The sequence below is a fragment of the Pseudophryne corroboree genome, chromosome 11, assembly GCF_028390025.1.
Source record: "Pseudophryne corroboree isolate aPseCor3 chromosome 11, aPseCor3.hap2, whole genome shotgun sequence".
Lineage (NCBI taxonomy): Eukaryota > Metazoa > Chordata > Amphibia > Anura > Myobatrachidae > Pseudophryne > Pseudophryne corroboree.
The window spans coordinates 123383248-123406347 of NC_086454.1; the positions used below are offsets into that span (position 1 = coordinate 123383248).

At 49.3% G+C, this 23100-nt stretch overlaps 1 protein-coding gene across 1 annotated transcript in view; it reads right to left on the minus strand.

Moving 5' to 3' along the window:
- Window positions 1-206: 206 nt before the first annotated feature.
- TMEM80 (transmembrane protein 80) overlaps window positions 207-23100 on the minus strand; it is a 36627-nt gene continuing 13733 nt past the window's right edge. Inside the window, exons 3-5 of the mRNA XM_063944785.1 lie at window positions 14853-14946; window positions 1784-1876; window positions 207-531 (exon numbers count right to left, since the gene is read on the minus strand). Coding sequence (XP_063800855.1) covers window positions 326-531; window positions 1784-1876; window positions 14853-14946 — 393 coding nt within the window. The 3' untranslated portion in view covers window positions 207-325. The remainder of the gene's footprint in view (window positions 532-1783; window positions 1877-14852; window positions 14947-23100) is intronic.

Below are 23100 nucleotides of genomic sequence, written 5' to 3' on the forward strand. Positions count from 1 at the left end.
CCAGATATGCCATGTTGGAGTTTAAGTGCCACATTTTTGTGCCGCCTACTGCTGTTATTTAGCTTAGTCAACCAGCTACCCTGGTGCAACCTTTTGGCCTAAACTGAATGAAAACAATATTGTGAGCTGTGACGTGGTTGAAAATGACTGGACATTAATGTTATTATGGTTGTTAATACTGTAGGAGCAAAAACAGACGCACAATCTGTGATTTTAGTTGTTTTTATGATTTTTGTAAAAAAATATAGCTCCAAAACCGAAACCAAGACCCATGACGGGAGCCGCCGCACGTCGCTAATATTTACCTCAAGGTAATGCTTTATTATTAACGGAAAAATCCTGCAATTGTGAAGACCTCTAGGATCGCTTCCAGACCATACAGGACCAATAGGATTGCGATAATAATGACATCCGCTCTCAGAATATAGGTCTGCCATACTAAAAAATATACAGACAGTAGGACATTGCCAATAGTGAAGAATAGACTGAATCCTAGTGGAAGTTCTTCTTCTGATAGGTTTCCCATTGTACCTGTAATTAAACAATATTGCCATGATGTTGATAATGTTACACCAAGTCGCTTTTATTTTCACAATCTATGGTGAAGGTGATATTGGTATAGGTCAGTGAAGGCTAACCTTGACACTCCAGCTGTTGTTGAACTACACATCCCAGCATGCCCTGCTACAGTTTTGCTATTTGGCCATGCTAAAACTGATGCAGGGCATGCTGTAATGTGTAGTTCAACAACAGCTGGAGTGTCTAGGTTAGCCATCACTGATATAGGTGATATTGTCTGATCTCAGATGGCTGTAGGTGAAAAACCAGGTTCTTGTGATCTGAAAAACGGTTAGTAATTCAAATAAGATTCAGGGACTTGGGGTTCTATGTACTAAGCCTTGGAGAGAGATAAAGTGGACGGAGATAAAATACCAGCCAATAGCTTTGCTGATTTTCATTTGCATACTATAAAAGTACGGAGTAAAATTAGCAGAATCTGGCTACAGTAATGGATAATAATGTGCCCACCTTTGGACATCGTACTAATGTCCGACTGCACACTGAACTGAATTGAATCACCCATGTAGAAATATTTCTGGTGTTGATCGTCACACTCATAGGTAAATGACTCATAGGTTTGCTGCCAAATGATCAAATCAGTCAAAAGTCATCACACAGTTGTGCTCAGGGCCTGATTCATAGTTGTACACAAACCTGATGGTTTGCGCACAACTACGATGTTGGGAAGACTGCTCATGCGTAGTAACCATCCTGCACATGTCCAGAACGTGTTCTGCGAGATCGCCGCAGCTGTAATGGGACCGGCCTGTGTTCCCAAAAACGGTGCCATGTTGGACCCTTTGTGTGAGAGTGCAGAGGCCAATGTCTGTATCCTCTAGTGCAGAATTACTGGCCTCGGTTACGCAGCGAAGATGGCCATTCTAATTAGCCTTACTCAAGCATCAATGGTCGCGATGGGGATCCAATGCTGTTTCTTCGGACACAGCACTCAGATCTGCGATACCAGCATGGGGCGTCTTTTTTCCTCAGACGTCTACTGTGGCATTAGCATATATTTGTGTTGCTGCTGCGTCCAAAGAACCAGCAGATATGTGATTGGCGTATAACTATTAATCAGGCCCTCAGTACACTACTAGCCAAAATTATCAAAGTAATTGGCAAAGAGACAATCTATTGTCAGAATATTTTATCAGAGACTCTCTGTTTCCTTGAAACTTTGCATATTCTGAGTATGTCTTATATATAATGTTTTGCTACTTACCCAGATACAGCCTCACAGATTCCAGAATTGCCATAAGGAACAGCAGGCCAAGATCTAGCGCTAAATTAGAGTCAGGATAACTGAAGACCTGACCTGCGGGTGCACAATGGCAAATGGTGTTTGTTAGATAGGAATCGCCAACATGACATCTTTTGTGACATTTGTTCAGATAAGCTATTTTATTTAGAATATAAAAGGTTGATGATTGAGAAAGTACACTCACAGATTAGTTTTAATGATTGAGAAAGTACACTCACAATTGGTACATTTACTTTTTCTCTGTACACACCAACAGTTACAAAAGACAGTATGTAACAAGAATACAGGGGGTCATCCTGACCTGATCGCATGCTGCCGTTCATCGCAGCGCAGCGATCAGGTCAGAAGTGCGCATGCGGCGGCGCATGGCTGACAGCTGACGGCTGTCGTTGCCTAGCGATCGCCTCTGCCTGATTGACAGGCAGAGGCGGTCGCTGGGCGGGAGGGGGCGGCACGTCGGTGTTTGGTCGCCATTTTGTGGGCGCGGTCTGGCCAATGCAGGCGTGGGCGAACTGTGCAGGGGGCGGGCCGCAGCAGCTGCGTAATGTCACACGCAGCCACTGCGACACGGGCAGCGACAAGTAGCTCCAGGCCAGCACGCAAAAGCTGCGGGGCTGGGAGCTACTACTGAAGTGCAAAAGCATTGCCGCTGTGCGCTACTCCTGAAGTGCAAAAGCATTGCCGCTGCGCGATGCTTTTGTACTTCTGCGGGGGCGGGCCTGACATGCGGGGCGGACTAGCCCTGTGCTGGGTCGTCCCACCGCATGTCAATGTGCCTGATCGTAGCCCTGCAAAATTTTGCAGGGCTACGATCAGGTCTGAATTAGGCCCACAGTACTAACATTAGTCAATTGTAAACTGTGATACGTCAATTGTAGACTGTGATGCTATTATAGCAGAGAAATAATGTCAACAGTTATAATTCCATCATATTAAAACGAGTTTTATGGTAAGAACTTACCTTTGTTAAAACTCTTTCTGCGAGGTACACTGGGCTCCACAAGGAATGGACAATGGGGTGTAGAGTAGGATCTTGATCCGAAGCACCAACAGGCTCAAAAGCTTTGACCTTCTTCCCAAGATGCATAGCACCGCCTCCTATATCACCCCGCCTCCGTGCACAGTTTTGTTAACCAGCCCAATGCAGTAGCAAGTAAAAGAGACGACAACTGCCAGTTGCCAACAACACCACACTCTCCCGACAGGAGAAGTGTCAGCGGCTAATGCCATACCAACCCAAAGAAGCTAAGTGCATCAGGGTGGGCGCCTTGTGGAGCCCAGTGTACCTCACAGAAAGAGTTTTAACAAAGGTAAGTTCTTACCATAAAACTCGTTTTCTGCTGCGGGGTACACTGGGCTCCACAAGGAATGGACAATGGGGATGTCCTAAAGCAGTTCCTTATGGGAGGGGACGCACTGTAGCGGGCACAAGAACCCGGCGTCCAAAGGAAGCATCCTGGGAAGCGGCAGTATCGAAGGCATAGAACCTTATGAACGTGTTCACTGAGGACCACGAAGCCGCCTTGCACAATTGTTCAAGGGTCGCACCACGTTGGGCCGCCCAAGAAGGTCCAACAGACCGAGTAGAATGGGCCTTAATGTGATCAGGAGCAGAGAGACCAGCCTTCACATAAGCATGTGCAATCACCATTCTAATCCATCTGCCCAAAGTTTGCTTGTGAGCAGGCCAGCTCCGTTTGTGAAACCCAAACACAACAAAAAGAGAATCAGATTTCCTAATAGGAGCAGTTCTCTTCACATAGATACGGAGAGCCCGTACCACATCCACAGACCGCTCTTTGGGAGACAGATCAGGAGAAACAAGTGCCGAAACTATACTCTTCTGATTAAGGTGGAACGAAGAAACCAACTTAGGTAGATAGCCGGGACGAGTCCTAAGAACCGCCCGGTCACGGTGAAATATCAGATATGGGGAACTACAGGACAAGGCACCCAAATCCGACACTCTTCTAGCTGAAGCAATAGCCAGCAGAAACACCACTTTAAGGGAAAGCCACTTAAGATCAGCTGATCCAAGAGGTTCAAACAGAGACTCTTGTAACGCCTCCAAAACCACCGACAAGTCCCAAGGAGCCACAGGCGGGACATGGGGAGGTTGGATACGCAACACACCCTGAGTAAAGGTATGCACATCAGGTAAGGTCGCAATTTTTCTCTGAAACCACACCGACAAGGCAGAAATATGAACCTTGAGGGAGGCCAGATGTAGGCCTAAGTCAAGGCCCTGCTGAAGAAAGGCCAACAACTTGGCTATACTAAACTTGGAAGCGTCATAATCGTTAGATGCGCACCAAACAAAGTAAGAATGCCAGACCCTATAGTAAATCCGAACCGAAGCCGGTTTCTAGGCCTGCAACATAGTTTGAATGACCGCCTCAGAAAACCCTTTAGCCCTCAAGATGGAAGCTTCAAGAGCCACGCCGTCAGAGACAGCCGGGCTAGGTCCTGGTAGACACAGGGGCCCTGAACGAGGAGGTCTGGGCGTTGTGGAAGTAAAATTGGACGCTCTGACGATAGGCCTTGCAGGTCTGAGAACCAGTGCCGTCTGGGCCACGCCGGAACTATGAGAAGCAGAATTCCTTTTTCTTGCTTGAACTTCCGAATTACCCTGGGCAGGAGTGACTCCGGAGGGAACACGTACGGCAGCCGAAACCTCCACGGTACCGCCAGCGCATCCACGAATGCTGCTTGAGGATCCCTTGTCCTTGCTCCGAAGACCGGAACCTTGTGATTGTGTCGAGACGCCATCAGATCTACGTCTGGAAGGCCACACCTTTCCACTAGGAGTTGAAACACTTCTGGATGGAGGCCACACTCGCCGGCATGCACGTCCTGACGACTGAGAAAGTCCGCTTCCCAATTCAGGACTCCCGGAATGAATATTGCCGATATGGCCGGTAGATGGCGTTCTGCCCACTGTAGAATCCGTGCGACTTCCTTCATTGCTAGGCGGCTTCGAGTGCCGCCTTGATGATTTATGTAAGCCACTGTGGTGGCGTTGTCCGACTGCACTTGAACAGGACGGTTCTGAATTAAATGCTGGGCTAGGTTCAAGGCATTGAAGACCGCCCGCAACTCCAGAATATTGATCGAGAGGAGGGACTCCTCCTTGGTCCACCGCCCCTGAAGGGAGTGTTGCTCCAGCACCGCGCCCCAACCTCTTAGACTGGCATCTATCGTCAACAGGACCCAGTCGGATATCCAGAACGGACGGCCCCTGCACAGTTGTTGTTCCCGGAGCCACCAGAGCAGCGACAGACGGACCTCCGGAGTCAATGAGATCATTTGAGACCTGATCCGGTGAGGCAGGCCATCCAATTTGGCTAGAATCAGCCTCTGGAGAGGGCGAGAGTGAAATTGAGCGTACTCCACTATGTCGAATGCTGACACCATGAGGCCCAGCACCTGCATCGCCGAATGTATCGACACTTGCGGACGAGATAGGAAGCAACGAATCCTGTCCTGAAGTTTCAGGACTTTCTCCTGAGACAGGAACAACCGCTGGTTGTGAGTGTCCAATAGAGCTCCCAGATGCACCATGCTCTGAGCAGGGATCAGGGATGACTTCTTCCAGTTGATGAGCCACCCGTGGGCTTGCAGAAACCGGACCGTCACACCTAGATGACGCAGGAGAAGTTCTGGGGAATTTTCCGGGATTAACAAGTCGTCCAAATACGGCAGTATCCTGACCCCTTGACGGCAGAGTACCACCGTCATCACCGCCATGACTTTTGTAAAGACTCGCGGAGCCGTTGTTAAACCAAAAGGTAACGCCCGAAACTGGTAATGGCAGTTGCCAATCGCAAATCTCAGGTATTGCTGATGAGACACTGCTATAGGAATATGCAGGTAAGCATCCTGTATACCAGGGAGACCATGAAGTCCCCAAGTTCCAAGGCCAGAACTATAGAGCGAAGGGTTTCCATCCGGAACCTGGAAACCTTCACAAACCTGTTCAATGCCTTGAGGTTGAGAATGGGCCGGGAGGACCCATTCGGTTTCGGGACTAGAAACAGCGGAGAATAGTACCTCCGGCCCCTCTGCGCAAGAGGCACCTGTACTACGATTCCTGTATCCAGGAGGGTCTGTACCACCAAATGTAGAGTGGTTGCCTTTGTCTTGTCCAACGGGACATCTGTCTGGCAAAATCGATGAGGGGGTCGGTTTTTGAAGGCTATGGCGTAACCTCGCGTGACGACTTCCCGTACCCAGGCATCTGAAGTGGTCTTCAACCATTCCTGGGTATACCCTAGAAGCCGGCCCCCCACCCTGGGATCCCCCAGAGGGAGGCCCGCCCGTCATGCGGCAGGCTTATCGGCCTTGGAAGCAGGCTCTTTTGGGCTTAGGCTTACCAGGTTTGGAAGAGCGGGCCTGCTTGTTGTACGCCTGACCTTTTGCCTTACCTGAAGGACGAAAAAGCGAAAGGAAGTACCTTTAGCCTTCAACACAGAAGGAGCAGTACTTGGCAGACAGGCAGTTTTGGCAGTAGCCAAGTCAGCCACTATCTTATTTAAATCCTTCCCAAACAGAATATCTCCCTTAAAAGGGAGTACCTCCAGGGTTTTTCTAGAGTCCAGATCCACAGACCAGGATCTCAGCCACAATATCCGGCGAGCCAGGACTGACGTAGTAGAGGCCTTGACTGCCAGGATACCGGCATCAGAAGCCGCCTCTTTAATATAACGAGAAGCTGTGACAATATAAGACAGGCATTGTCTAGCATGGTCAGAGGAGATTTCAGCATCTAACTCCAAGGCCCATGCTTCAATGGCCTCTACAGCCCAAGTAGCTGCAATAGTGGGCCTTTGTGCAGAACCCGTGAGGGTGTAGATCGCTTTCAGACAACCCTCCACACGTTTATCCGTAGGCTCTTTTAGAGACGTGACGGTGGTGACCGGTAGAGCTGAGGAAACCACCATCCTAGCCACATGTGAATCCACTGGAGGAGGCGTTTCCCAATTCTTAGACAGCTCCGGCGCGAAGGGGTAGCGAGCCAGCATCTTCTTTTGAGGCACAAACTTCGTACCCGGGTTTTCCCAGGGTTCCTGACGTATATCAATTAGGTGGTCAGAGTGAGGTAAAACTTGTTTAATCACCTTCTGACGCTTGAACCTATCTGGTTTCTTAGGAGGAACGGATGGCTCGGGATCATCCGTAATCTGTAGAATTAACTTAATAGCCTCCAAAAGATCAGGAACATCCACATGTGAACCACCCTCCCCATCAGCCGTATCTGAGTCAGAACCTGTGGGGTCAGTGTAAGTGCCGTCTTCATCCGACGAGGTGTCAGTGACAGCAGTGGATTGTGAGGAGACAAGCGCTCGCTTAGAGGACCCCTTGGACGTAGGCGAGCGACGGTCAGACTTTTTAGTAGTCAGGGACTGGTTCAACTTCTTTATTTGAGCAGATAAATTGGCCGCCCACGGCGGGTTAGCTGCAGGGACCACAAACGGTTGCACCGGCATTGGGGGTCCCATAGGGGGCATTTTAATTTATGAACTAGCGTATGCAGAAGCGTGGAAAAAGTGGCCCACTGCGGGTCATTATTTGCCCCCGTTGCCACCGTCCCACTGGGGGGCAAGGAGCCCCCAGAACCAGAGCCCAAAGTTGCTATATTCTCCTCATAGATATCTGCAGCTTCAGCAACACCGGCAGTGTGTTCAGCCCCAGAACTGTTACCCTCAGAAGCAGACATATTATAACTTGCAGTATCAGGTAACACAGTACAATTTGTCAGCAGCACAATACCTCTAGCCCAAACCCTTGCGCAGTGTAGTCAGCACCAGCAGAGATAAAGGAGAGATATGGTGACTAAATCACAGAGAAAAAATAAGAATTTACTTACCGATAATTCTATTTCTCGTAGTCCGTAGTGGATGCTGGGGACTCCGTAAGGACCATGGGGAATAGCGGCTCCGCAGGAGACAGGGCACAAAAGTAAAAGCTTTAGGATCAGGTGGTGTGCACTGGCTCCTCCCCCTATGACCCTCCTCCAAGCCTCAGTTAGGATACTGTGCCCGGACGAGCGTACACAATAAGGAAGGATTTTGAATCCCGGGTAAGACTCATACCAGCCACACCAATCACACTGTACAACCTGTGATCTGAACCCAGTTAACAGCATGATAACAGCGGAGCCTCTGAAAAGATGGCTCACAACAATAATAACCCGATTTTTGTAACAATAACTATGTACAAGTATTGCAGACAATCCGCACTTGGGATGGGCGCCCAGCATCCACTACGGACTACGAGAAATAGAATTATCGGTAAGTAAATTCTTATTTTCTCTGACGTCCTAAGCGGACGCTGGCGACTCCGTAAGGACCATGGGGATTATACCAAAGCTCCCAAACGGGCGGGAGAGTGCGGGTGACTCTGCAGCACCGAATGAGAGAACTCCAGGTCCTCCTCAGCCAGGGTATCAAATTTGTAGAATTTTGCAAACGTGTTTGCCCCTGACCAAGTAGCAGCTCGGCAAAGTTGTAAAGCCGAGACCCCTCGGGCAGCCGCCCAAGATGAGCCCACCTTCCTTGTGGAATGGGCATTTACATATTTTGGCTGTGGCAGGCCTGCCACAGAATGTGCAAGCTGAATTGTACTACACATCCAACTAGCAATCGTCTGCTTAGAAGCAAGAGCACCCCGTTTGTTGGGTGCATACAGGATAACAGCAAGTCAGTTTTCCTGACTCCAGCCGTCCTGGAAACATATATTTTCAGGGCCCTGACAACATCTAGCAACTTGGAGTCCTCCAAGTCCCTAGTAGCCGCAGGTACCACAATAAGCTGGTTCAGGTGAAACGCTGACACCACCTTAGGGAGAAACTGGGGACGAGTCCGCAGCTCTGCCCTGTCCGAATGGACAATCAGATATGGGCTTTTGTGAGACAAAGCCGCCAATTCTGACACTCGCCTGGCCGAGGCCAGGGCCAACAGCATGGTCACTTTCCATGTGAGATATTTCAAATCCACAGATTTGAGCGGTTTAAACCAATGTGATTTGAGGAATCCCAGAACTATGTTGAGATCCCACAGTGCCACTGGAGGCACAAAAGTGGGTTGTATATGCAGTACTCCCTTGACAAACTTCTGGACTTCAGGAACTGAAGCCAATTCTTTCTGGAAGAAAATCGACAGGGACGAAAATTTAAACCTTAATGGACCCTAATTTGAGGCCCATAGACAGTCCTGTTTGCAGGAAATGCAGGAATCGACCGAGTTGAAATTCCTCCGTGGGGGCCTTCCTGGCCTCACACCATGCAACATATTTTCGCCAAATGCAGTGATAATATTGTGCGGTCACCTCCTTCCTGGCTCTGACCAGGGTAGGGATGACCTCTTCCGGAATGCCTTTTTCCCTTAGGATCCGGCGTTCAACCGCCATGCCGTCAAACGCAGCCGCGGTAAGTCTTGGAACAGACATGATCCTTGCTGAAGCAAGTCCCTTCTTAGTATCTCTTGAAGTTCCGGGTACCAAGTCCTTCTTGGCCAATCCGGAGCCACGAGTATAGTTCTTACTCCTCTCCGTCTTATAATTCTCAGTACCTTGGGTATGAGAGGCAGAGGAGGGAACACATACACCGACTGGTACCCCCACGGTGTTACCAGAGCGTCCCAGCTATTGCCTGAGGGTCTCTTGACCTGGCGCAATACCTGTCCAGTTTTTTGTTCAGACGGGACGCCATCATGTCCACCTTTGGTCTTTCCCAACGGTTCACAATCATGTGGAAGACTTCCAGATGAAGTCCCCACTCTCCCGGGTGGAGGTCGTGCCTGCTGAGGAAGTCTGCTTCCCAGTTGTCCACTCCCGGAATGAACACCGCTGACAGTGTTATCACATGATTTTTTGCCCAGCGAAGAATCCTTGCTGTCATTGCCCTCCTGCTTCTTGTGCCGCCCTGTCTGTTTACGTGGGCGACTGCCGTGATGTTGTCCGACTGGATCAGCACCAGTTGACTTTGAAGCAGAGGTCTTCCTAGGCTCAGAGCATTGTAACTTGCCCTTAGCTCCAGTATATTTATGTGGAGAGAAGTCTCCAGACTTGACCACACTCCTTGGAAATTTCTTCCCTGTGTGACTGTTCCCCAGCCTCTCAGGCTGGCATCCGTGGTCACCAGGACCCAGTCCTGAATGCCGAATCTGCTGCCCTCTAGTAGATGAGCACTCTGCAGCCACCACAGAAGAGACACCCTTGTCCTTGGAGACAGGATTATCCGCTGATGCATCTGAAGATGCGATCCGGACCATTCGTCCAGCAGATCCCACTGAAAAATTCTTGCGTGAAATCTGCCGAATGGAATCGCTTCGTAAGAAGCCACCATTTTTCCCAGGACTCTTGTGCATTGATGCACTGACACTTGGCCTGGTTCTAGGAGGTTCCTAACTAGCTCGGATAACTCCCTGGCTTTCTCCTCCGGGAGAAACACCTTTTTCTGGACTGTGTCCAGAATCATCCCTAGGAACAGCAGACGTGTCGTCGGAATCAGCTGCGATTTTGGAATATTTAGAATCCATCCGTGCTGTCGTAGAACTAGTTGAGATAGCGCTACTCCGACCTCCAACTGTTCTCTGGACCTTGCCCTTATCAGGAGATCGTCCAAGTAAGGGATAATTAAGACGCCTTTTCTTTGAAGAAGAATCATCATTTCGGCCATTACCTTGGTAAAGACCCGTGGTGCCGTGGACAATCCAAACGGCAGCGTCTGAAACGGATAGTGACAGTTCTGTACCACGAACCTGAGGTACCCTTGGTGAGAAGGGCAATTTGGGACATGGAGGTAAGCATCCTTGATGTCCAGGGACACCATATAGTCCCCTTCTTCCTGGTTCGCTATCACTGCTCTGAGTGACTCCATCTTGATTTGAACCTTTGTATGTAAGTGTTCAAAGATTTCAGATTTAGAATAGATCTCACCGAGCCGTCTGGCTTCAGTACCACAAATAGTGTGGAATAATACCCCTTTCCTTGTTGTAGGAGGGGTACTTTGATTATCACCTGCTGGGAATACAGCTTGTGAATTGTTTCCAATACTGCCTCCCTGTCGGAGGGAGACGTTGGTACAGCAGACTTCAGGAACCTGCGAGGGGGAGACGTCTCGAATTTCCAATCTGTACCCCTGGGATACTACTTGTAGGATCCAGGGGTCCACTTGCGAGTGAGCCCACTGCGCGCTGAAACTCTTGAGACGACCCCCCACCGCCTTTGAGTCCGCTTGTACGGCCCCAGCGTCATGCTGAGGACTTGGCAGAAGCGGTGGAGGGCTTCTGTTCCTGGGAAGGGGCTGCCTGCTGCAGTCTTCTTCCCTTTCCTCTACCCCTGGGCAGATATGACTGGCCTTTTGCCCGCTTGCCCTTATGGGGACGAAAGGACTGAGGCTGAAAGACGGTGTCTTTTTCTTTATACGGCAATACTTCCATGTGCCTTTTAGAATCCGCATCACCTGACCACTGCCGCGTCCATAAACCTCTTCTTGCAGAAATGGACAGCGCGCTAACTCTTGATGCCAGTCGGCAAATATCCCTCTGTGCATCACGCATATATAGAAATGCATCCTTCAAATGCTCTATAGTCAATAAAATACTGTCCCTGTCAAGGGTATCAATATTTTCAGTCAGGGAATCCGACCACGCCAGGCCCGCACTGCACATCCAGGCTGAGGCGATTGCTGGTCGCAGTATAACACACGTGTGAGTGTATATACATTTTAGGATATTCTCCAGCTTTCTATCGGCAGGTTCCTTTAGGGCGGCCGTATCAGGAGAGGGTAGTGCTACCTGTTTAGACAAGCGTGTGAGCGCTTTATCCACCCTAGGGGGTGTTTCCCAACGTGCCCTATCCTCTGGCGGGAAAGGGTACGATGCCAATAACCTTTTAGGAATTATCAGTTTTTTATCGGGGGAAACCCACGCCTCATCACACACTTCATTTAATTCCTCGGATACAGGAAAAACTACAGGCAGTTTTTTCTCACCAAACATAATACCCTTTTTAGTGGTACTTGTATTATCAGAGATATGCAATACATTTTTAATTGCTTCAATCATGTAACGTGTGGCCCTAGTGGAAGTCACGTTTGTCTCCTCATCATCGACACTGGAGTCAGTATCCGTGTCTGTGTCTGCCATTTGAGGTAACGGGCGTTTTAAAGCCCCTGATGGCGTTTGAGACCCCTGGACAGGCACAAGCTGAGTAGCCGGCTGTCTCATGTCGTCAACTGTCTGTCGTAAAGAGCTGACACTGTCACGCAATTCCTTCCATAAGCTCATCCACTCAGGTGTCGACTCCCTAGGGGGTGACAACTCTATAATAGGCAATTGCTCCGCCTCCATCTCATTTTCCTCCTCAAACATGTCGACACAATCGTACCGACACACCGCACACACACAGGGAATGCTCTGATAGAGGACAGGACCCCACTAGTCCTTTGGGGAGACAGAGGGAGAGTATGCCAGCACACACCAGAGCGCTATATATAGACAGCAATACCACTATAAAATGTGCTTTTCCCTTTATAGCTGCTGTTAGTATTAAAACTGCGCCAAATTAGTGCCCCCCTCTCTTTTTTACCCTTTTCTGTAGTGCAGGACTGCAGGGGAGAGTCAGGGAGACGTCCTTCCAGCGGAGCTGTGATGGAAAATGGCGCCCGTGTGCTGAGGAGATAGGCTCCGCCCCCTTCTCGGCTGCCTTTTCTCCCGCTTTTTGGTGAGTTCTGGCAGGGGTTAAAATACATCCATATAGCCCTGGGGGTTATATGTGGTGTATTTATGCCAGCCAAGGTGTTTACATTGCTGCTCAGGGCGCCCCCCCCTAGCGCCCTGCACCCTCAGTGACCGAAGTGTGCCTGAGTAACAATGGCGCACAGCTGCAGTGCTGTGCGCTACCTTGTTGAAGACTGATGTCTTCTGCCGCCGATTTTTCCGGACCTCTTCTTGCTTCTGGCTCTGTAAGGGGGCCGGCGGCGCGGCTCTGGGACCGAGCTCCGAGGCTGGGCCTGTGTTCGGTCCCTCTGGAGCTAATGGTGTCCAGTAGCCTAAGAAGCCCAAGCTGGCTGCAAGCAGGCAGGTTCGCTTCTTCTCCCCTTAGTCCCTCGATGCAGTGAGCCTGTTGCCAGCAGGTCTCACTGAAAATCAAAAACCTAAAACTAAACTTTCACTAAGAAGCTCAGGAGAGCCCCTAGTGTGCACCCTTCTCGGCCGGGCACAAAAATCTAACTGAGGCTTGGAGGAGGGTCATAGGGGGAGGAGCCAGTGCACACCAGGTAGTCCTAAAGCTTTACTTTTGTGCCCAGTCTGCTGCGGAGCCGCTATTCCCCATGGTCCTTACGGAGTTCCCAGCATCCACTAGGACGTCAGAGAAATATACATTAAAGCAGGCATGCCAAACTCAAAATCCCAACTGGACCGACTTATCAACGTCTAATGGGGCATACACACGGGGCGATTTTTGCCTATTTTCTAAGCGATCTGTCTAAATCGCTTAGAAATTAGGCACAGATCGCACACCCCATAACGATGGACCGCGCATCGCCATCGCCCGCTCAGATCTTTAGCACATGCAGGCAAGATCAAGTTAGATCATCTAGCATGTGCTTAAAGAACACTGGTTAGCACAGATAGCTCAGCACACATCGCTGTGTGTATAGCAATGTGTGCTGAGCGATCTGTGCTAACCTAGATCGCTAAACGCACAGCACAAGTCGCCCCGTGTGTATGCCCCCGTAAGGGGGGTACACACATAGCGATGTTTGCTTAAATTCTAAGCAATCTGACCAGATTGCTTAGAAATTAAGCACACATCTCTCCGTGTGTATGCCCCATAGCGATAGCGATGCGTGGCCTCGCGCGTCGCTATCGCCGGTTGTAGATTGGCCTGCATGCAGGCACAATCTAGTTAGATCGCTTACTTCACCGCTGGGTGAAGTGAGCGTCCCCCTCTCCCCCCTCCTCGCACAGCACACATCACAGGGGAGGGGGAATTCACTGTGCAGTGGTGCGATCACATGTGTAGGAGAGCTGTACAAACAGAAGTTTGTGCAGTCTCTGCAAAACCCAGGACTTACTCAGCCGCTGCGATGATCAGGGCCGGAGCTGACGTCACGATTCCTCCCACAAAATGTCGGGTTCCTCCTGCGTTTTTCCGGACACTCCCTGAAAACGGTCAATTGCCACCCACAAACGCCCTCTTCCTGTCAATCTTCTTGCGATCGCCTGTGCAATAGTTTTTTTCGCACCATTCCGTTGCTTCCCGGCGTTCTGCGTCGCTGCGGACCATCGTGCCTGCGCATTTAGGTGCATACGCATGCGCAGTTCAGACCTGATCGCCATCTGTGCAAAAACATACAGCAGCGATCAGGTCTGAATTAGCCCCATTGTTTTTTCATCAGAGTCTAAGGATGTATTCCACTTGTTACTTGTGGCAGTATATATATTGTATATAATGTTAAGCCAGCCAAAGTGGTCAGAACAACTAAATATACCAACCAATTCACACCACACAAGGCCTTTAACAGACAGAGCTTGCAGCTGAGGCTTGCAAAGATAACTTGTTACATCCATTTTGTTAATTGGCTATGCCAAGCCTATGCAGAACCACCCTTCCCTCTTTTGCCCAGGAGAGGGATGTGGTTTGTGTGTTGATCAGCCCTTCTGTCTATCTAATAGCAGCGATTGGCATCCCCTACTCCATACCAGAGCTCTGCACTGGTAAAACGTGCATGCATGGAGCAGGGTATAGGCAGAGGAAGGTCAGAGCGTTAGTTGGTAAGCATGTTTCCAGACCTGAAAAGTGGGCGGGTAGGCAGGCTAGATAGCGTTCCATTGCCTCTCTCCATTTGCACATTTACTGATCGGGCATTTGCCTTGTAATGGCCACAAAACAAGAGAAAGCCTTTCTTGGAATGTTCTATTTTGATTACATATTAGAGTTCATAGGTCAGTTTAATTACTTAATGTCTGTTTTCCCTTAGTATTAACAAGTTAGTTTTACTAAGCTCCTGCAGTTTACTTACTTTTATAAATGATCATGAGTAGGGTAGCTAGAAAGTAAAAGACATAATATACAACACTGAAATAAAGTAATATTTGAAGGGGAACCGATGATCGCTGTTAAGTAAGGATTAAGGAATTTTTCAAAAGAGATTGTAACATTTATAAATGAGAACACTATGACATTCGTGAAATCTCAGCAACAGTGAAAGGTAGGAGGTGTCGCACCTTACAGCCTGATCGCCAGGCTGCCACCTGCTCCTGTACGAGATACATGATCATACAGCTGAGATAACTTGTAGCACTGTTTCCACCTTACCCAATAAGATCTGACCTGCCTCTTGTATCACTTCTGGCTTCATAGAGGGGTGTTATTATGGTTATAAGAGAGTATCATGGTAACCAGTGTCGGACTGGGGCATGTAGGGCCCACTGGGGAAATACAGTAGTAGGGGCCCATATTAGGGTTGTGGCCAGTCTGCAGAGGGGGTGTGGCCTGCTACCTCATTGGTTTGACTAACCATTAGTGAGTGCAACATTTTTGGCCCCTTCATAAATATATACAGTATATTCAGCTGCTGCATGAATGATAATGTACCAGATTAATAACAGCAATGCACTGTAGAAAATACGCCATAGTCCAGTATAAGGTAACATATGTATAATTTAAGTGCACAGTCTGGAACCTGATCCTTAGAGCAGGAGGAGGGCCCCCAGGCAGTGGGGCCCACCGGTGGTTTCCCCTGTACCCCTGTGGGCCAGTCTAAGCCTGACGGTAACTGCATTCAGAAGGTCGACAATCCCAGGAGGTTTTGGGTTAGGGTTTCTGTTACTGTTAGGGAGACAGTTGAAAAAAAATTACCATGTCGCCATACTAACAATGTCAAAAAAATGTCGACATTTACAACCATGTTGAAATTCTCAAATTTACTGTGACTGTCGACCAGAAATAGCACACCAAATACAGGACACTGTCATATTTACTAACACAATGCAGATTGTATATTAAATAATAATGAATGCACCTGGATTTATACAAGTGAATGTTACACCTATACAAAGAACCCTTGATCATGCGGTGAGTAATAGGCATGATGTCAGCCACAGGACTCAGAAGCGCTAGACCGTCAAAGGTTTCCACTTCAGCTTGAGAAGCCAGGCACTTGGCCTCAGACAATAAAAGTTAACATGCCAAAATATGAGCCTGGATTAGTCTTCAAATATTATGATGTTTCTTGTGCTAACATCTTCCGTGCAGACACTTGCAGTAGTGATATTGTTATTGGCAGAGCCACAATAAGACTGAAGAGGACTTGAGCATCACAAGCTGCACAAAGGCTTCTTTCTGACTGCTAACTCCACATTTTTACTCAAGTGCCAAAATAAGCAAATGTTACTCATCCGTTGCAGTAGGCATGATGTCCTCAGTTTTATGCCCACGCCAATTCCATCAAAGGGGAAGAAAATAAATATAATTCAGTTTGGGGGCACTTGTCACAATCCTGACTGTAGTTTTCATATTTGGTGACTTACCTCTGCCATCTCTGTCTTGGATCCTGCATCTTTCTGCTCACTGGGATAAACAGCTTGCCAATACCATGAGTTTCCTGAGTTCTCTGCCTGGAAGGTAATAGTTAACGAGCTCCACCTGTGGTGATCTCCTGTGTGAGTCTGAATTCAGCAATCTGAAGTTTAGGCCTAAAAGCCAGCATCCTATGTTTTGCAGAAGTTCAGGCTTCAGTGTTCTCTCGGCCTGCTAGGCCTCACTCCACATCACAGCCTATGCTAGAGTACTCACATGACAGTGACTGTTCACCTGACCCAGAGCTGTCCAATCCTCTGCCAGCCTGAGACTCTCTGCATCACCTGACACTGCTCACCAATCACAAAGGACCAGGAAGTATAAGTCGGGAGACTGAGTTGGAAACTGGGCCAGTTCCTCGTGTCACACATAGCTCTGTGTGAGCTTTGAAGTTGTGCACCCTAAAGGTAACCCTTGTACTTTGGTTCCTGTAAAAACTCTGTTTCTTTGTTACCCAGTTTGGATTACATTTGTGTTGCCATTGATATCCAGTATTTCCACGAGTTTCAACTTAAAGGCACAGTACAGTATTCCACCATCTCCACTTAAAGGCACAGTTGCAGTGTTTCATCTTAAAAGCACAGTACAGTATTCCACCATCTCCACTTAAATGCACAGTTGCAGTGTTTCATCTTAAAGGCACGGTGCAGTGTTCCACATTCTCAACTGGAAACCACAGCTGCAGTGTTCTACCGTCACAGCCGCAGGGTTCTTCAGCCTCGTATTAGAGTTATAGCCACAGTCATCGTCCTACTTTCAGTTGCGTTTCCAGTTATATCCGGTACCAGCACGCATTACAGTTGCATCCCAGTCTCACCAGTAACCAGTCCGTCTTACCATCTTTCCAGTAACCTCGAGTACTTAAGCACCTACTCCTGTGACACTATTTCCAGTACAGTCTCACCTATACATTCATACTGCTATCAAAGTCCCTGGTGATCCAGTGGTCAGGATACGGCTTCCTCTGCCGAGACCCGGGTTCGATCCCCGGTCAGGGATTGCTCCTTCTTCTCACTGATTCCTACAGGCCAGCCTAATATTCACATAGTTCCCCAGTTGCCCGCACAGACTGCACTAACACCGGGTTCACAAAATCACAGTCATGACAGTAGGAACTGGCCCCATGGACCCGTCCGAAAGTGTTTGTCTGACGCAGGACATCCTAAGCAATATTGCGGGACGATTGGAGAGTTTGGAGTCGACTCAGCATCAATTGGCACAGTGTCTGCAGCGGAATTCGTTCTCCAGAGATTCTCTGACCTTCTGCACTAAGACTCCTGACCACCTGCAGATTTTCTACCAGATGTTATCACAGTTACAAGAACTTTTGTCTAGTATTCTTTCTGTGATGCCTGATCTCTTCAGGAATACTACCAACGTTGTTGATCCTGTTTTGTCCCATCCAGCTAATAGAGTCTCTTCCTCTGTGCAAGGAAAAGTTGTTCATCAGAGCTATCCACGGCCCAAGCTCTCTGAAGCTGAACGTCAGCGGCGTAGGGAGCTACACCTCTGTCTTTACTGTGGAAATTCCGGTCATTTTGTCAAAGACTGCATTCTTCGCAAGCCAGGGAATGGTGACAAATCTCAGTATCATAGTGCTCATGTCTACAAGTCATCCACAATAGCCGATCCTGCTACTGCTGACGGGGGTATCAAGAAGGCTACTTTGAAAGAGACTCAAATTTATGACTGGGGTCCGGTGATTAAGGGACCTTATCCCAAGTTGGGTGTCCAGAGAAGAATGTTCAAGCCATTTAGAGTCACAGAGGAGTCAGTGTCGACAGCCCAAGGAGGGGCGTCCGTGTCTTCAGCCCAAGGAGGGGCGTCCGTGTCTTCAGCCCAAGGAGGGGCGTCCGTGTCTTCAACCCCAGGGAGGGGTTCAGAGCGTCCAGCCCCAGGGAGGGGTTCAGAGCGTCCAGCCCCAGTGAGGGGTTCAGAGCGTCCAGCCCCAGTGAGGGGTTCAGAGCGTCCAGCCCCAGTGAGGGGTTCAGGGGGTCCAGCCCCAGGGAGTCTTCAGAGCGCTGCCCAGCCAGAGAGTCTTCAGAGCGCTGCCCAGCCAGAGAGTCTTCAGAGCGCTGCCCAGCCAGAGAGTCTTCAGAGCGCTGCCCAGCCAGAGAGTCTTCAGAGCGCTGCCCAGCCAGAGAGTCTACAGAGCGCTGCCCAGCCAGAGAGTCTACAGAGCGCTGCCCAGCCAGAGAGTCTACAGAGCGCTGCCCAGCCAGAGAGTCTACAGAGCGCTGCCCAGCCAGAGAGTCTACAGAGCGCTGCCCAGCCAGAGAGTCTACAGAGCGCTGCCCAGCCAGAGAGTCTACAGAGCGCTGCCCAGCCAGAGAGTCTACAGAGCGCTGCCCAGCCCCGTGAAGTGGGGGCACTTGCCTCAGCCCAGCCCCGTGAAGTGGGGGCACTTGCCTCAGCCCAGCCCCGTGAAGTGGGGGCACTTGCCTCAGCCCAGCCCCGTGAAGTGGGGGCACTTGCCTCAGCCCCATGAAGTGGGGGCACTTGCCTGAGCCCAGCCCCATGAAGTGGGGGCTCTTGCCTCAGCCCCGTGAAGTGGGGGCTCTTGCCTCAGCCCAGCGAAGTGGGGGCTCTTGCCTCAGCCCAGCCCCGTGAAGTGGGGGCTCTTGCCTCAGCCCAGCCCCGTGAAGTGGGGGCTCTTGCCTCAGCCCAGCACCGTGAAGGGGGGGCTCTTGCCTCAGCCCAGCCCTGTGAAGTGGGGGCTCTTGCCTCAGCCCAGCCCCGTGAAGTGGGGGCTCCTGCCTGAGCCCAGCCCCGTGAAGAGGGGGCTCCTGCCTGAGCCCAGCCCCGTGAAGAGGGGGCTCCTGCCTCAGCCCAGCCCCGTGAAGAGGGGGCTCCTGCCTCAGCCCAGCCCCGTGAAGAGGGGGCTCCTGCCTCAGCCCAGCCCCGTGAAGAGGGGGCTCCTGCCTCAGCCCAGCCCCGTGAAGAGGGGGCTCCTGCCTCAGCCCAGCCCCGTGAAGAGGGGGCTCCTGCCTCAGCCCAGCCCCGTGAAGAGGGGGCTCCTGCCTCAGCCCAGCCCCGTGAAGAGGGGGCTCCTGCCGGTCAAGCAATATTCCAGGCTCCACCTGGTCAGTCCGTCCCGGTTCCAGCCGGTCCAGCAATACTCCAGGCCCAGCCTGGTCAGTCCGTCCCGGTTCCATCCGGTCCAGCAATACTCCAGGCCCAGCCTGGTCAGTTTCCTTTGGCTCCAGCCAATTCAAGTATCCTCGGATCCAATCCAGTCCTACTCGTCCAGCCAAAGATTTCTCCAGTTTCAGTCTGTTCAAGCTCATCTGGACTCAAACCAATTCCAAGCATTGGTCCGAGTAAAGGACTTTCACCATCTAGTTCTAAAATTAGACTTCAGTCTGTCTCTGATTCTGTTTCCGCGTCTTCCAGCATTGAGTCCACAGCTTCTGCAGGGAAATCTAATACCTCTTCTCATCAATGTCGGAATAATTCTGCTGTAGCCGCCAAAGTCAAGAAAAATCCCAAGGCTATTCACTTAAAGTCTGAACGTGCTACAGAGCTGGATACCGATCTGAGTACAGTTTTCTCAGCTTTGTCCCTAAGCTTGTCTGAGCAACATAATGTTCCATCTGCTGATTCGGATAAAGGACTTCAGACTAATATTGCTGAGAAGGATACTGATGTTTCTTCCTCAATCCAGTCATCAGAGTCATTTGCCTCAGTCGCAGACGCGAGTGTCGCAGCTTCAGGGAAAATTACTAGCATCTCCATCCAGAAGGAGATTTCTAGTGATTTCTCAGTCCTATTTGAGGATTTCAGTCAGACTACTTTAGAAGGGATAGTTTCTCATCAGCCTGACGTTCCACAAACTAAATCCAATCTAGCTTCTGAGAGTGCATCATCGGTTTCAGCCTCTAAGCTTTCGTCTGATGGTTTACCACCTATTTACTTTGATGGAGATTTATTGCAATATGCCGCACTGGTTGATCAATTTCTCTCTCTGATGGAGTCTGATCCTTCGGGTGCAGTAACTCCTTCCAACGTTACTCAATATCTGTTCCTGGCATTCAGAGGAAGAGCTTTGGAGTGGGCCAACACGCTTTTTGACAGTAATGATCCTGTGTTCCATGATTTACAGACTTTTAGTAATGCTGTGGTTAAAGAATTTAGTCCTAAACCTTTGGAATCTGACTCGGTAAAAGAATCATGCTCTAAAGGGAATGCAGAAGGAAGTTTGTGCTGTCCTCCCAGGGATAATCTAAGTATCTCCTTTGGTAAGAATCCGACCATTAAAATTGCTCATGTAGGAGTCTCTCCTAGCCCAGAGAATTTAAAACTCCAGTGCACTTCCTTTTCATCTGCAAACTGTGTATCTAAGGGAGATTCATATCTTCCATCAGACTTGGACTCAGACTCTGAATTTGATCCAGTTCATGATGCTACTCCTTTCATGGGAGGTCCCATGTTTTCTAAGGAAGTTTTTTCCTTACAGGAGATTCCGCTCTCCCTGGTCAAAACCAAATGTTCCCGTAAGAAGAAGAGGCATCGACGAAGGTCCTAAGTTCTTCTGTATGAATTTCTCAAGTTCCTCTAAGATTCAAGATGGGTGTCCGGAGTCCACCCTTGAAGAGGGGGGTACTGTCACAATCCTGACTGTAGTTTTCATATTTGGTGACTTACCTCTGCCATCTCTGTCTTGGATCCTGCATCTTTCTGCTCACTGGGATAAACAGCTTGCCAATACCATGAGTTTCCTGAGTTCTCTGCCTGGAACGTAATAGTTAACGAGCTCCACCTGTGGTGATCTCCTGTGTGAGTCTGAATTCAGCAATCTGAAGTTTAGGCCTAAAAGCCAGCATCCTATGTTTTGCAGAAGTTCAGGCTTCAGTGTTCTCTCGGCCTGCTAGGCCTCACTCCACATCACAGCCTATGCTAGAGTACTCACATGACAGTGACTGTTCACCTGACCCAGAGCTGTCCAATCCTCTGCCAGCCTGAGACTCTCTGCATCACCTGACACTGCTCACCAATCACCAAGGACCAGGAAGTATAAGTTGGGAGACTGAGTTGGAAACTGGGCCAGTTCCTCGTGTCACACATAGCTCTGTGTGAGCTTTGAAGCTGAGCTCCCTAAAGGTAACCCTTGTACTTTGGTTCCTGTAAAAACTCTGTTTCTTTGTTACCCAGTTTGGATTACATTTGTGTTGCCATTGATATCCAGTATTTCCACGAGTTTCAACTTAAAGGCACAGTACAGTATTCCACCATCTCCACTTGAAGGCACAGTTGCAGTGTTTCATCTTAAAGGCACAGTACAGTATTCCACCATCTCCACTTAAAGGCATAGTTGCAGTGTTTCATCTTAAAAGCACAGTACAGTATTCCACCATCTCCACTTAAAGGCATAGTTGCAGTGTTTCATCTTAAAGGCACAGTACAGTATTCCACCATCTCCACTTAAAGGCATAGTTGCAGTGTTTCATCTTAAAAGCACAGTACAGTATTCCACCATCTCCACTTAAATGCACAGTTGCAGTGTTTCATCTTAAAGGCACGGTGCAGTGTTCCACAGTCTCAACTGGAAACCACAGCTGCAGTGTTCTACCGTCACAGCCGCAGGGTTCTTCAGCCTCGTATTACAGTTATAGCCACAGTCATCGTCCTACTTTCAGTTACGTTTCCAGTTATATCCGGTACCAGCACGCATTACAGTTGCATCCCAGTCTCACCAGTAACCAGTCCGTCTTACCATCTTGCCAGTAACCTCGAGTACTTAAGCACCTACTCCTGTGACACTATTTCCAGTACAGTCTCACCTATACGTTCATCCTGCTATCAAAGTCCCTGGTGATCCAGTGGTCAGGATACGGCTTCCTCTGCCGAGGCCCGGGTTCGATCCCCGGTCAGGGATTGCTCCTTCTTCTCACTGATTCCTACAGGCCAGCCTAATATTCACATAGTTCCCCAGTTGCCCGCACAGACTGCACTAACACCGGGTTCACAAAATCACAGTCATGACAGCACTCTGGGGTTATTCTGATTTTATATAAAAACTAATTTTATTATTCTCTATATATTACAATTTTATATAATTTTTCCTAACATTTACAAGGTGTGCAATAAGTCACATGTGAATCACGAAAAGATGTTAGGTTACAAATCAGTTAGTAGTATAGCAAAATCTGATACATCAGATCAGGGCCCGTAACACACATGCGCAGAATGGGTCTTGTGCATGCAGAGAACCCAAATAATCAGATTTCTATGTAAACCATTGGGTTTGCACACAAATCCAAATCAGGCCCTCTGTATTAGCCACATCTCCATCCACTCTGGCAGGGCCTATGGAGTGACACAACATCCTAATGGTGGTTGTTTATTTTCCAGCTTATGGATTGTGCACTAGTGTGTCTGCATGATCACGTATCGCTATGCACTCTGCTCTCAAGAGAAGCTAATGCCAACTATACATGTTGGCCCGGATGTGCAAAGATGTGGGAAAGGACCCTGAGAAACATTGGCCCTCATTCCGAGTTGATCGCACCAAGCAACTTTTTGCGCCTATGGTGAGAGTGTATTTTAGCATAGCAGGGCTGCGATCGCTTGTGCAGCCCTGCTATGCTAAAGTTTCACTCAAAACAAGACCAGCCCTGGACATACTTACCCTGTGCGACGGATCCAGCGATGATGGGGCCGGCTTTGACTTCACACCTCCGCCCTCCGTT